General features: G+C 40.1%; 2 protein-coding genes across 3 annotated transcripts in view; both read right to left on the reverse strand.

Annotated features, from left to right (window-relative positions):
• Positions 1–1,037: 1,037 nt before the first annotated feature.
• Positions 1,038–2,104, reverse strand: LOC104601789 (ethylene-responsive transcription factor ERF109-like). Its single transcript, XM_010265251.3, has one exon. It carries the CDS (start codon positions 2,033–2,035, stop codon positions 1,202–1,204), a length of 834 nt encoding a protein of 277 aa, XP_010263553.1. The 5' UTR covers positions 2,036–2,104; the 3' UTR covers positions 1,038–1,201.
• Positions 2,105–6,314: 4,210 nt separating this feature from the next.
• The window catches only part of LOC104601788 (ceramide synthase LOH2-like), a 47,423-nt gene continuing 39,020 nt past the window's right edge, over positions 6,315–14,717 (reverse strand). Inside the window, exons 4-6 of one of the 2 annotated variants that reach the window (XM_088893784.1) lie at positions 7,860–8,045; positions 7,593–7,739; positions 6,315–6,714 (exon numbers count right to left, since the gene is read on the reverse strand). In XM_088893784.1, the coding sequence (XP_088749910.1) occupies positions 7,622–7,739; positions 7,860–8,045 (304 nt within the window). In that variant the 3' untranslated portion in view covers positions 6,315–6,714; positions 7,593–7,621. Of the gene's footprint in view, positions 6,715–7,592; positions 7,772–7,859; positions 8,046–14,717 lie in introns of both variants that reach the window. The other variant, XM_010265250.3, reaches the window with a different exon arrangement.

The following is a 14,717-nucleotide window of genomic DNA, read 5'->3' on the forward strand; positions in this document are numbered from 1 at the left end:
ACGAGATTAAGATGACACCTTACCAAACGAGATCTCCAACATCTTTTTATCTTCACCTTGGCAAATTTTAAAGACAAATTACCTGAATTCAGATCCTCTATACCTTTGATACATAAAATTTTCTAAATCAAATCAATAGCAATATGTCACACGAGTATATCCTTTGATTTCAAAATTAAAATAATTTTTTTCTAAATGTTATGACAAATTATTATTGATTTGATATAGAAAAGTTTTTATAGCAAGAGTAGAGAGGATCAAGGTTCAAAATATCAATACACCCAATATGCTAGTAGGAGTGTATCGAGTAAATTGATACGATTTTTTTTTTATTTTTTTTTTGTGAAACCGGTTCAGGGGGTGATTTAGGACTTCTCCACCCCTGAACTGGTCAGACCCCCAATATACCCACTATAGAAAGGGTCGATATGTATCGATACTTTGAACCTTGTAGAGAATGTGATTTAGAATGACCTGAGTCGGATTTCCTTTTTTTTCTCCACAAGGGGTTGATATAATAATCACCTTTTGATTTTGGGTGCGCGGTGGGATTCTGAACTGAAACTCATCTTTCGTCTACCACACATAAAAGGTATCTCTAATAAAGTGTTGACGTCTCAAGGCAAAATAAATGAACTCGTATGATAAATCCCTCCGAGTCCAAACGCATTGAATTCTGAACGAGTGAGAGGCTCCCGCCGTCCCGCGTGGCTGGATTGTAAATCGTAAAGTCTGTAAATCTGGAACTCTTTCACTTCACACTCCCATCCGCGACGCGTGAGTGAGCGTGTACACAGTACATCCGAACTTTTAACCCGACAGGCGACATCTGGCCACGTGTCGAAAATGGCTGTCACCTTTTAATTGATCGAATTTTGTTAAAATAAGAAATTTTGATATATTAATATTAATAATATTGGCGGGAGGTCCTTAGGAATTTCCGAGACTTTGGCGGTTAGCGCAGGACACGTGGCAGATTTATGGATCCTCTTGCTCCTGGTTCTGCTTGTCTAGTAAGTATTACTGTATCATCATCGTCATCATCTTCACTTAAAAAATAGTGAAGAAAGTGAGAATTAATTCGTTTACAGAAATCCTAAGCAAATACATTTTGTATACAATAATGAACAATAAGGTTCCAATTGACGCCACGAAGCTCAAAATCTCAATTGCTGAAAACCGCTCTGTTAAATTTGTTTGTTTAGTCCCATTGAGAACCATCGAACGTCCCGGTCCCTCCAGACGCACTGGAAGTGGGTGCTTCTTCACCGGAGAAATCCAGTAGCACCAAATCTTCAAGGTGGTCCTCCACCACTATATCCCAGAAATCGTCATTCTCTTGCCTATTCATTTGATTTTCAGGTGCCACTACTACTGTCTCCGTCTGCGATAAAAAGGACGGCTGGTGATCGTAGTGGGGGGTTTCCACAACTGGCTTTATTTCCCGTTGCTGCTGCTGTCCTTGCGTATCAAAGTTGTTTTGATTCTGTGCGCTAGTGCTGCTACTGCTAGTGTTGTGAATGTCATCTGGGAATGGGAAATTGAGTTTGGCGCGAGCGCCGCGGAAGTCGATGGCGGCCTTGTCGTACGCACGGGCGGCCTCTTCCGCCGTGTTGAAGGTTCCGAGCCAGACGCGAGCAGCTCTGCGAGGGTCCCTGATCTCTGCAGCCCATTTGCCCCATGGCCTCTGTCGGACACCCCTGTAGTTCTTCTTGTCCTTCCTCCTCTTCTTTCCCTTTTTGTCAGTCGCCGCGGCCTGTCTAGCGGACGACGACGAAGACGAAGTATCGAAAAAATTACAACCCAGACAGCCGTCAATACGGCAGAGATGACACGATTCAGCTTCAGGGAGTGGCAAGACTCTGGATGTTGCTTCTGTTGCTGCGGCGGTGGAAGTGGGCAGCGAAAGCTGCAATCCATGGGCGAAGTCGGTGGCGTTGCCGTCTGAGAGAACGTGAGTGAGAGCGGAGACCATAATAGAGATCTCCTGTTCGTGGGAGAGACGTAGCGAAGGAGAAGGATGGAAGCCTACCATGCCGAGATGGGTGTTGAGTTGGTGAATTTAGTTTGTTATTTGTGTGTGGGTATCGAATTGAGAAGGGCGGGCAGGGCAAGAAGGTTTTTATAGGGGCCGGGGGGGAAAGTGAGTCAATTCGAGTCAACACTGTTTACACACGGGACGGGACAACGTCCCATTCAATGAAGTAAGAAACAGTTGGCATTACAAAGCGAAGAAAGTGACGTCATGCCGCTGTTTTAAGGACCGTGTCGTGTGATAGTCAGATAGATAGTGTGTGTGCGTGCGTGCGTGCGTGCGTGCGTCGTCTCTTTTGCCTCTTCTACTCTGTCTAAAGCCGTCTAGCGGTCTAGGGACTAGGGGTGAGTGGTGAAACTTGAGAGCACTCGGAAGCCAACTCCACGGACACACTGACAAATCTTACGTCATCTTATGCTCCTGGCCTCCTGCTGGTGCGGGTCCCATCTACTTTACATTACATCAGAACTGAAGACTTCTGATTTCTACACACCTGGAGACGAAACTGGATTTGCTCCTTACCATGGCGCCTCACACCGACCTCAAAGGCACATTTCACCGTACATCGGAAGCGTCTCCGTCACTTATCCTATATTGAAGATGCTCCTAAGTCACGTTAGGATGTTCCTGTGAGGTCGTTGTGAAACGCCCTGTGTGATCCCAATTCAAATATTTGTGTGCACCGTCCAATTAATATATCCGGATTCCGGAGTCTAACAATTTTGATTTTGTCATGCGGCTCACCTTTTTGGTCCGGTCAAATCCTTTATCCTGCTCCCTACGGATAACGGAGCATTGCAAAAATATCATCCCAACTCCAAGGTTTAGATTCATCATCATATGGTTGACTATGAAATTGATGTCGGATCTCCTATCCACAGACTCCTCATATCCTTCGCCGCGCATTGGAACATCCCTCTTGTGATGTTCACAGGAGACGACGCTGATGTCTTAGGTGGAAAATGTTTAGGGAGAATGACTCTTTCGACAGTTGAGTATAACAATTCTTACCCCCATAGTTGGGTAGGTGTCAGGTCGGAATTGATGTTAATATAGAGTTGTATTGAAATTTAAAATTCTGTAATATTTTTTTTAAATTATGAATAAAATATTTGAAATTTTAAAAATTATAATTTTTTTAATTTTAAAAGTTTTGTCAACTTTTTAATTTAATTAATATATTTTGTTATATTTCAACTTATTGGTCAAGGTTGACCCTGAAAATAATACAACAGAGGTTTTATTCCTTTGCCATCATTGTTTTTTTTTTTTTTTCTTTTTTATGTTAGATAAAGGTGGTGGTGTTTCAAAGCCATTTCTCCATCATATAAATATCATATAAGCATTTTCACCTTGCCAAATCAAAATCTTATTTGGCTGGTTTTGCATTTTTAAGTAAAAGTGATTTTTGAAGGAAACACCAATGTTTTCGACTTGTCATTGATTCGGCCAGTCAAATCATCACCTAACCAAGATTCTGGGTCCAGTTCAGTCAAAGACCCGTCAAACGATTAAAAACTGTTGACTTGGTTAAGATTCATTCGACCCAGTCAGTTTGACTTGATGGTCGTGTCGCGAATTGCATATTCAATGCATACGAACTTTCAGAGGCCATAACTTTGCACTCTGATGTCCAATTGGTGTGATTTTTTTTTCTTTTTGGTTTTAAATAACTTTTCGAGATCTATACGTCCCAAAACATCGTTATTTTCGTAGGTTGCCCCACTATTTTCTCGAAAAAAACCTTAACATATCTAAAACATTTTTATACATTATTTATTACTAAAATATATATTTACACACCCACATATATATGCAATGACATGGCATGGTCTAAACTGTTCGACCTAGCCAGTTAAACTGATGACCCATGAGCTGGAGGCAAAAACGATTCAGCCTCCGGGTTGATTTTTAAAACATTGGGAAATACTATTTAAATATGGATTAATTACTTGATGTACCTCTGAACTATTTGGTACCCTTAAAGTTTTAGAACCTACATTTTCGGAAATATGACACATACTATCCTTCCGCTAGTTGTCCGTCACATTCTATTTACATGTGCCATCACATGACACTTTTAATCTTTGAAAATCTAGTTTTGTGTTTTTCCTTCAGTCCTTCACTACCAACCTTACCCATTTCAGAGGCTTGTCCATGAAATTCCCAAGAGAACCAAAGCAATGACAATCCATTAAGAGACCACCGGGGTATTTGTAGGTTGAGGTGAATGCAAAGAACACGATGTCTTCTTGAGGAAACCAACTATGCAATGAATGAAAACACTGAAAGAGTACTTTGTCTGATGATTTGTTAAATCTCGACTTTAATGCAGAGAGTATGTTCCCAGATGAAAGATCACAATTGCTAAGGGACATTTGAATATTATCAAATCCTTAGCTTATGTCCTACACGCTAGAGTGATCAAATTGGGTAGAAAGGTTAAAAAGATCAAATGGAAGGACGGGTTGTGACAATAAGCCTGTGAAGCTGCACTTCAAACATGGTTACCACGTTGTTACAATGTTAGATTTTGGCAGCAGAAGAAACTCATGCTGTGTCTGGGCCTGTGCGTAAGAGTGTCAATGGACCGGTTTTGAATTGGACCCCATCCAGTCTAAAATAAATTTGAACGGATTGAACGGACGAATAGGACATATTGAATTGGACCAATCTGGTCAAAAATATTTATTAGATTAGATTGGACCTGATCCGTCCGCAACAAATTTATATGATTGGGTTGGATTAAGCCAATATCTGGTCCATTGATATAAGATGAGAATATATGTGTCAATGGATCGGTTTTGGGTTGAAACAATCTAAATCAAAATGAATTTGAACAGATTGGACGGTCCAGACATTGGACCTGATCCATTTATAATGGATTGACATTGGACTGGACCGGATTGGACCAAATCCAGTCCAATTGACACCCCTACCTGTGCAGTCAGGACAAACCTTTTGTGTGTATGAGTCATGTGTCAACCCGTTGAATGACTCCACCAAGGTCAATGCACTGGATCATGACCTCATTATGCATGGTTAGGGCTCATGTGTGGCTCTTGTCGGTCTATGAGAAGTGCCACTTACGTGCCGAAGGGGGGGACTATGCCGATGATGTGTGTGAAGCAATCAATGGGCCTTTTGAACACACTCGTGTGCTTGAACAATGGGGTAGTTTGATCAGCTTAGACACAGGGCTAGCAAGGTGTAGGGACATGCTTAGGCCAGACCCATGTGTAAAACCTCCCCTTCATGTGTGTTGTGCAATGCCAATCCATGCACTGTCCCCATGAGCGATTGTGTGCTCATGAGGAATCTCAGTAGCCATGCTAGCCATTAATTAGGGTCGCCCTATAAGGGATATTGGTTTTGGGAGTGCCAAGGGTAGGCACTCCACACCCAAGGAGATCGACCACCCCTCCTCAAAGAGGATGTTAAGCTTTTGGAGGTTTGCCGAAAAATAACGTCATTTTCCTGAAAAATCATACTGGCAGAATTTATGATAGTGCCACTCAATACAGACCACCAAGATTAGGTAGATTAAACCTATGTTAGACCGTGACAACATGATCTATTGATCATGTCATAGTAACAACTTCCGTCAGGGTGCTGAAAGCCGGAATTCAAGAAGACCTAGGAATGTTCGGTCCTCCCCTTCTCTCCTTTAAGGACAGGAACAATTTAGGCATCAAGAAGCTGGATCAAATCCATTATCCTGATTCAAGAACCTATGCATGCCCACGACATGTTACCATTAACCATGGCTGCTGGGTCTTTTAAATAGTGAAAGGACAGACTTGATGTTGATGGTGTTCAGCTCTGAAACCGAGATACATCGAGGAACGGGGACTTTTGGTTGCCCTCTATTAAGTAGGAAAAGAGGAATGCAAGAGGAGAGCAGTAACCATATAACGACAAAGATGCGAGAAGAGAATACAGAATGTCCACTAAGCTGCAGCAAGGAGCAGTGATCACAAAATGAGAAAGATGAACCTGATTGAGGTTGTTTTTGTATCAGCGCATTACAGGATAGGGGTGCCTTTGCATAGTTACCCGGCTCCTAGCCATAACCCATAAACCATGTCCATACCATACGACGCCACCAAGAATAAACAACAGATTGTCTCCCAGAGGTTCTTCTGATTGGAGACTTTGGAGTTTTGCAGCCCGACCCCAACCCTTGTCGGGGTTCACATTTGCGGAATCAAGGGACCCCTGAAAACGAGTCCAAGTGTAGACAGGAAGTAGACGAGTTGGCAGTTGGTAAACCCAATTAGGTTTTGCACGACCCACTTACCACTGATCAGAAAACAAATACATCCTCTATTCTTAATACAGCCCAGTATCATTGGAATGTATTGTCCTTCCCATTAAAAAAGACTAGTAGGAAGTAGAAGTTGAAAAGAGAGATTGTTACAGCACTTACATTTTTCATGCAAAGAATCATCTCAAAACATTAACTGTCCAGAGAGAGAATTATACAAAGAAAAACCTAATATACACAAAGGTGATCAAGCCAAAAAATACTTGATGGTCCCAATTAATTTCACCGGTGAAAACCAATTGAAAACATATTTGGACCATGAACCAGATGAAATTATCTGTTGAAGACTAACATCTACACCAGCAGAACAATTTGATCAAAAGCTCTTTCACTTATTTTTCATCCTCTGAATCTGTATCAGAAACCATAAGACTCGTGTTAAAAACAATTCAATCACGATGAAAAAACAAAGGACTAGCGTACATGCTTGATTGCTTTTTCTCATTTTCCTTTCTGAAGCAATTTAATGAACTCGAATCTGGATAAACTTTTATATATCTAGAAATAAGAAATGAAGGGTATTTTTTTTTCCAATAGCAAAATGAGACATTTTCCTTGACACCAACAGGGTGCTCATATGGATCATTTTTCCTTTTCTTGAAAATATTGAGAATAGAAGATATTAAGAAAATAAGAGAAAAAGAACTTAGTTTTTCACCTATTTCTAGAATTGTACACAAAGCAACACCTAGATAATAGTTATAGTTAGCTTAGACTTCCAGTGTTAACCAACTGAGGGCTGGCTCGTTGGTGTTTTAGCTGGTTTGTTCTAGCGTTGATGCGGAATCGAATCCCGCAACCAGCACTTTGGAGAAAAAGGGGGGTAAGGGGAAGTTATCAATGGTGCAAGGCACCATATACCAAAACAAAAAACCTTCAGTCTTTGCATTGAAGAATTGTAACTGGTAGCCAATAAAAAAGCTCTATGCATGCTAAGGTGACAAATACCTACTTAAAAAAAACATGTTTCATTTTAATACCTAAATGTGAAAGATGCGTTTAAGGATATTAGTTGAAGGAGAAAAAAAAATTGCTAGTTCAAAGACATGAGAATGGCCGATGGTACACTACTATCTTAATAAAGAAAATGAAAAATGGATTAACAAAGAAAAAAAAAGGATCCAACAACTCTGTCTGCTTGGGAAATCCCGAACTTAGAGGGCTTGTCATTTGATTCTTTTGACTAGAATAAATCTTAAAGCAATCTGGTGAGGTTCACAATTGTCTAACCTGATCGGATATCTTCTCCTACTTTTCCTCTATTTTTCAGTTGTCTCAAGATCATTGAGCATATGAGAATCCACCAGTATATGTGGAAGATGAATAACACCAATAGCATTGTATTGAAAACATAGTACAATGACTTTTGGTAACCCTCTGAGAGATCCAAGAATTCACGTACATCATAGCTGGAAAACATCATACACCATAACAGCACAAGTAGAAAAATAATAAAGCCCACTGTAATGAAATCAGAATACCTACTGTATTACAAACCTTGAAGTCCTGATCACCCAAAATGGAAAAAATATTAGCCGTAGTATGAGCCATGAGATGGCAAAGAATCCAAAGCACAAGCTAGCTGCAAGCTCCTTTTCAGAATATTTGAATACTTTAGCAGCTTCCAGAAACACGTCACTTGCATCATGCAAGGCAAGAATGATTGATCCAATACGGAAAAACCTACAAGATGGGTTCTTTATCACTTTTATCACTGGAAAATCCCATTAAATTTTTGAAAATCAAAATGGTTTGCATAATAGTTCAATAGTTTCCTCAAATGGGTATTATCCATGTACTAAAATACTTGAATTATGAGGTAATGGCTTCATGACTAGTCCACATACAATAACTAGAAGAACAAAAGGCACAAGACAGATTTTCTGCATAATACCAATTCCAACGGAAACATCGAGGATAAACCAAAAATTTAAGAAAACAGATGGGTTGTAAGCTGCTGCTACAACGCTCAAACGCTATGCTTTGTATTAGCTTATTCCACATTAAAACATTAACAAAAGAAGAATGCCCTAAAGGAAGATATATCATGCTCAACAAAAAGGAATGTTACACTGCTCCACCCATGGCTGCTTGTTACGGAGAGAGATCAAGAGAAGCACAGCCATTTCATTGAAGAAGGTATAAGGGAATTCTGAGATAATGGACTCATGCCTGGTGCATATCTTTTTACTTCTTTTTTCTTTGTTCAACAGCATCAGCATATCAGCAGCTGTGAACAGGAAATACCTACTCGAATAAATTGGGACCAATTAATTGAGGACCTGAGAAATTAGGTGGGCTAGCAGAGCTGGCAGAGGTCCATGGAAGCTGGCACGCTACCATAGTTGTCAAGGCAACACCTAGGTGACAAGGTGCCCTTGGAGGCTCGCCTCGCCCAGTCGTCAAGCAGTTTTGCATACTGTGTAATAAAATACTTTTATATTGTTATTTTTTTGAAATTATAATTGTAAAATAGACATTATCAAAGAAACATATTCATTTTTTGTGTTTATAATAAACTAATTTCTTTTTATTATTTTCTTATTTGTTAGGGTTTAATCAACACAAACATTGCTAACTGCTGTATTTTTTTTTTTTGATAGATAATGATAATGGTAATTTTATTAATTAAAGAACTAAGTATACATCATACAATTCCCCACTAAGAGGCACAAGGTGCAGCCTCCAAACTACATCATAAAGCTTACAATTGAGCCCATTCCTATGTACTCCTTGTTTAGCTAGGAGGTCTGCCAGCCCATTTGCCGATCTTCTTTCCCATTGAACTGTGACTGAAATATTTGAAGTCAGCCACTTAAATCTTCTCAAAGTCCCCCTGTATGGCCAGGCTGCCGTCTCTGGTTCTTTTAGTCATCCAACAACCAATTTGGAATCACCTTCAATCATTAAATGCTCCACTGCCAACTCTCTTGCATATTCTGCTCCTTGTAACACAGCTTGGAATTCTGCATTTACTGAGTCTCCCCACCCCATAGGACCAGAAAATAGAGCTACAGTCTGACCCTCATCATTTCTAAAGACTCCCCCTATTCCAGAAGGCCCCGGGTTGCCCAATTTCTAAAGTTCTGGCTGCAGAACTTTTAGCTAGTTGTTCCCAATTTCTCCTTATGTCATCAAAAGTGTAGGAGGAGAACAGATACAAGGACTTTACCCAAATTATGGCCCTACATAAGATACTTTCAAACACAAAATTTTGATCCCTCTCCTTGTCATTAAAGATTCTAGCATATCGTTCCTCCCACACAGTCCACACCAAAGCAGATCTCACACACCTCCACAAAACTCTTCCTTATCTCTTTGGCCACCTGAAAGTTCTAGGATCAAAAAGATTGCAAATCTGCACGGGTTATGTCCACCTGCACCCAAAAAGATCAAAAAGCTTTTCCCAAAGGCCTACAACAAAAGGGCAAGTGATTAGTAAATGGTAGCAACTTTCCTCGTTTGCTTTGCAAAGGGTGCACCAGTTAGGAGAGATACAAAGACTAGATCTTCTTTTTTGCAAAACATCCAAATTGTTGATTTTCCCGAGGGAGACTTCCCAGCAAAGGGCTCTAACTTTAAGAGGGACAGGTTTGGAAACTTCCTTGCTAGGAAAAGGTTGAGGCAATGGAGAGGAGCACAAGGAAGCACAAGAAAAGGATCCCGAAGGTAAAGGCTTCCAAATACGGTAATCTACAGAAGGAGGGTCCAAGCAAATGGAATCAATGGTTTTAAGGAGCAAAGGAACCTGGTCAAGCTCAGAATCTCTCAAGTCTCTTCTAAGGCCCAGGTTCCAGTTTATGCCAGAAGAAAAGGAAGAGGATACAAACCTTTGAATTGGCTTGTTTTTAAAACACGAGATGAAATACAAGGAGGGAAAGAGGTCATTGAGGGCACAGTCACCAATCCAAACATCCTCCCAAAACAAAACCCTATCTCCAGTACTAGCATCATACCTAATCAGGTTCAGGAAAACGGGAAGAATACTATGAATAGCCTTCCATGGGGATTTCAGCGTAGCACGCCGAGATACACCAGCATCCCATCCATTGTCTGCCACACCATGCACGCTCCTTACTACTTTATGCCAAAGCCTCTCCCTTTCCAGAGGCCACCTCCACAGCCATTTACCTAGTAATGATGTATGCCAAAGCCTCGCCCTTTCTAGAGGCCTCTCCCTTTATGCACGCTCCTAACTGCTGTATTGAACCCTCAATGACTTCAAAATCTGAACCAACAAGGGAAGAACTTAAAATTTTGCCCAATCAACACATTTCTTCTTTTCCTACGCGACTAGGAAACTATGCAGCTACCTGAATGAAACTCCTTTCCAACAGTTCTCCGATGGATTCCTAAGGATATTAATTTGGTTGCCGATAGATTAGCTAAGAGGTGTGTGGGAAGGGTCTTTTTTGCACATGGGATCTGCTGAGAACACAAGTGTGTGAACCCAGCCATGTGACCATTAACGAGTGAACATGATGATTAATCAAGTAGTGGACAGCTCTCTTTTCTTTCTTTTTTTTTTTGGATAGTATATGGTAACAGCTCTTCTTCTCCCTCAGTATTTTGTTCAATGATGAAGCTGCAACTGTTCATTTTGTATTCATGTCTGCATCCTATCATGAGAAACATCTTTTTCCTCTTTTACTTAACAAGATATCTACTTTCTTCTTAAAAATAAACTTCAACAAATTGGTGTGTAATTAGAGAAAGTACCACCATCAAATGTATAGATGCCCCAGACTAGGGGTGTCAATTTGTGAATAAAACCAACCTGCTTACCTGCTTATAACCCACTCAACCCTACTTGTTTCATGTAGGAGGTTCAAAATGGATCGAGTCACCCATTGTGTCAATCTAAATGGGCTGATTTGGGTAAAGAGTACCTATTGTGTTGACTAAAATTTAAATGCCCTTTCAGATTATAGTTAAATGACATCTCTCACAATCTAACTTTTAAATCTAAATGTGATTAAGTGGGTTGGATTGGTTCAATTTATAGGCTGAACAGGTCTCATCCAATTAAGGGATGGAAGGTCGGAAGAGAAGTGGTCACAAATGATTCTTTGAGGATAATGGTGTAAAAGGGGCAAAGAAGCTTCAACTCTCAATTAAGTGTTTTGAAATGATTTTAAATGCATACATGCATTTCTTGACAGGCATAAATATGAAGGAAGAGGTGGAAAAAGATCATTGGGGTGTTGATTTACTAAGCCATCATGGTTGATGAAATACTAAGGTCTTCCTTTGGGCGGAAATCCTAAAACCAATAACTTTTAGAATCCAAAGATTGATAGGGTAACCAAGATATTAGCTGCTTGGAAAAGAAATTACATTTCACTAGGCGGTAGAATTAACCTAATCAAATTCGTATTAGCTAATTTACACATCTTCTTGTCAATTTTTAGGATCCCAATCTTGGTAGGGAAAAGAATAGAAGTGGTCACAAATGATTCTTTGTGAGGATAATGGTGTAAAAGGGGCAAGGAAGCTTCAACTCTCAATTAAGTGTTTTGAAATGATTTTAAATACATACATGCATTTCTTGACAGGCATAAATATGAAAGAAGAGGTGGAAAAGATCACTGGGGTGTTGCGTTACTAAGGTGCTGTTCGGTACTGTTAAAATCTCGTGGATGGACCGTTTCGGTCCACGCCACGAGATGAAAGGAGCGTTCGGTTCACTGTGGACGGGACCGGTCCACATTATCTCGTGGACCAGTCCCGTCCACACCCTAATTTCTCGGCAACGGCTTCTTCTCGTGGATGGATTTCTTCCACAGGTTGCCTTTGATAATGTGTTTCACACACAGTATCTATAACACTACATCTTGTTCAAGGTCTCCTCCGCCAAACCTCTACTGCTGTGCTCCACTGCCACCGCCTCTGCGTGCTCCACCACCTCTTGCAAAATATTTCTCATATCAATTGTTTAAATATTATTTTTAATATTTTTGTCAATAAAATATTAAATCTTACTTAATTCTTTATTTTTTATATTTTTTAATGTTTTTATCAATGAAATAATATTTTTTAAAATATTTAATATATATTTTTTAATTATTTTACTATTGTTTTATAAAAAATTGATATTTTTTGGTTAATATTAATTCATTGATGCATTTTTTTTTAAATATTTATCATACAAAATGCAAAAATTACATATTTATGATTAACTGTGTATATCATTAATTCCATGTACATGAGATGCATGGAATCAAAAAAGTTTGGTGTGGACTGGTCCACACCACACTATAGAACACCACTATGGGTGTGGACTAGTCCTGTCCACACAGTTTGTCCACAATGCAGAACAGTTGTGGATTGTGGTGTGGTGTGGATTGGTCCCTCCCACAGGGTGTGGTGTGGACTGGTCCACACCCACCAATTTCTCCTCCACACTACAGAACACCCCCTAAGCCATCATGGTTGATGAAATACTAAGGTCTTCCTTTTGGTGGAAATCCTAAAACCAATAACTTTTAGAATCCAAAGATTGATAGGGTAACTATTTGCTTGGAAAAGAAATTACATTTCACTAGGCGATAGAATTAACCTAATCAAATCCATATTAGCTAATTTACACATCTTCTTGTCAATTTTTAGGATCCTAATCTTGGTAACAAAAAGAATAGAAAAGCTAATAAGAGATTTTATGGGAACTAGGGGTGGAGAGATTGGTGCATAGGAATTCAACTCTCTTTGGCAAATGGTTATGGAGATTCCATCTAAAGTTGAACCAGTTGTGGCACAACACTATTAGTAGCACATTTATGACTGGACTGGTACTGGTTGGAATGCTGGGTTAGCTAATAGAACAAGGTATGGTCAGATTGACCTCTTGGGTGTCATTACCCATGACCACAATATCAACATAAACTATTAGAAAGGTCACCAGAGAACTTCTTTTCAAGAACAAGGTATAGTCAGATTGAGTTTGTGTGTAACCAAACGAGACAAGAGCAGCCTTGAATCTCTCAAACCAAGTCCGAGGAGACTGTTTGAGACCATAAATGGATTTTTGCAGTTTACACGGTTTCCCTTGCATTTCCTTTCCATACACTCCCAGAGGCAAAGACATATAGACCTCTTCATGTAGATCTCCATTCAAGAAGGCATTTTTAACATCAAATTGATGGAGCGGCCATTCAAAAGTAGTAGCTAGGGACAACAAAACCCGGACTGAGGTCATCTTAGCCACAGGAGCAAAGGTCTCAAGATAGTCAATACCATACATCTGAGTGTAGTCTTTAGCAACCAGCCGGCCTTAAACCACTTAATACTCCTTAGCATTATCAGAACGAAATATTTTGATCTAGGTGTTAAACTGGGTAAGAATGAGTTCATGAAATTTTTGCACAATAGTTGGTACTTCATCCCGGGATTTCATGAGATAAATCCAAGTGTAATGGGAGTAATCATCAATAAAAAGGATAAAGTACCTGTAACCCCTCATAGTAGGCAACAGTGTTTTAAAAGGCATGGGAGGTGCGCCTCCAGGCGAGGCGCTCCCAAAACACCCTAAGGCGTATGCCAGAGGCACTGACACCTCTGAGGCGTACGCCTCAGGTGCAAGAGGTGTACGCCTCTTGCGCTTTTTTCATGAGGTGTGCTAGAGGCGTATGCCTCATACACCTCATGCACATTTGATATAAAAAGACAAAAAAAAAAGAAAAAAAGAAGAAAGGAAAGGAAAGGAAAAGAAAGGGAAGGGAAAGAAAAAGAAAGAGAAGAAAAAAAGAGAAAAGGAAAGAAAATGTAGTTGTTCAAGACTGCTAGCAGTCTTGAGCACTAATAAATTTCAGGTTTGGAGAGGAGAGAAAGTATAGAGGGAAGAGGAGAAAGAATAGTGAGAGAGCAGTAGAACACAAGCTTTGGAAGGAAGGACAAAATCTCAATCATTCTGCCGCCGCCACTTCTATTTAATATTTATAGATTATGCTAGTTACATGAAAGGACACATCTGCCCTTGGAATTTACATAACACATAATAATGTAAAACTGAAAAATAAGTAACAACTAGAATAACAGCAGCAACTAGAATAACAACAGCTAACCCTAGGACCGCCCTCAACTCCTGATCCCTCTGACTGTCCTCACCATTGCAGCTCTCATCACCCAATGGAATAGGTAAAGGAACTGCCCCACTCTCACTGCACTCCCCTTGAAGACAAGGACTCAAACCCCCACTCTCATTGCTCTCCCCCTGAGGAGAAACCCGAGGATAATAGGGTGTCTCCTCAAAGAAAGTGACATCCATGGTGACAAACTTCCTCCTTGAGACAGGATCATAGCAACAATAACCCTTTTGAGTTTGTGCATAACCAAGGAAATTGCATTTAGAGGCCTTGG

This window comes from Nelumbo nucifera, chromosome 1 (genome assembly GCF_055504915.1).
Source record: "Nelumbo nucifera cultivar China Antique chromosome 1, China Antique-T2T, whole genome shotgun sequence".
Taxonomy (NCBI): Eukaryota; Viridiplantae; Streptophyta; class Magnoliopsida; order Proteales; family Nelumbonaceae; genus Nelumbo; species Nelumbo nucifera.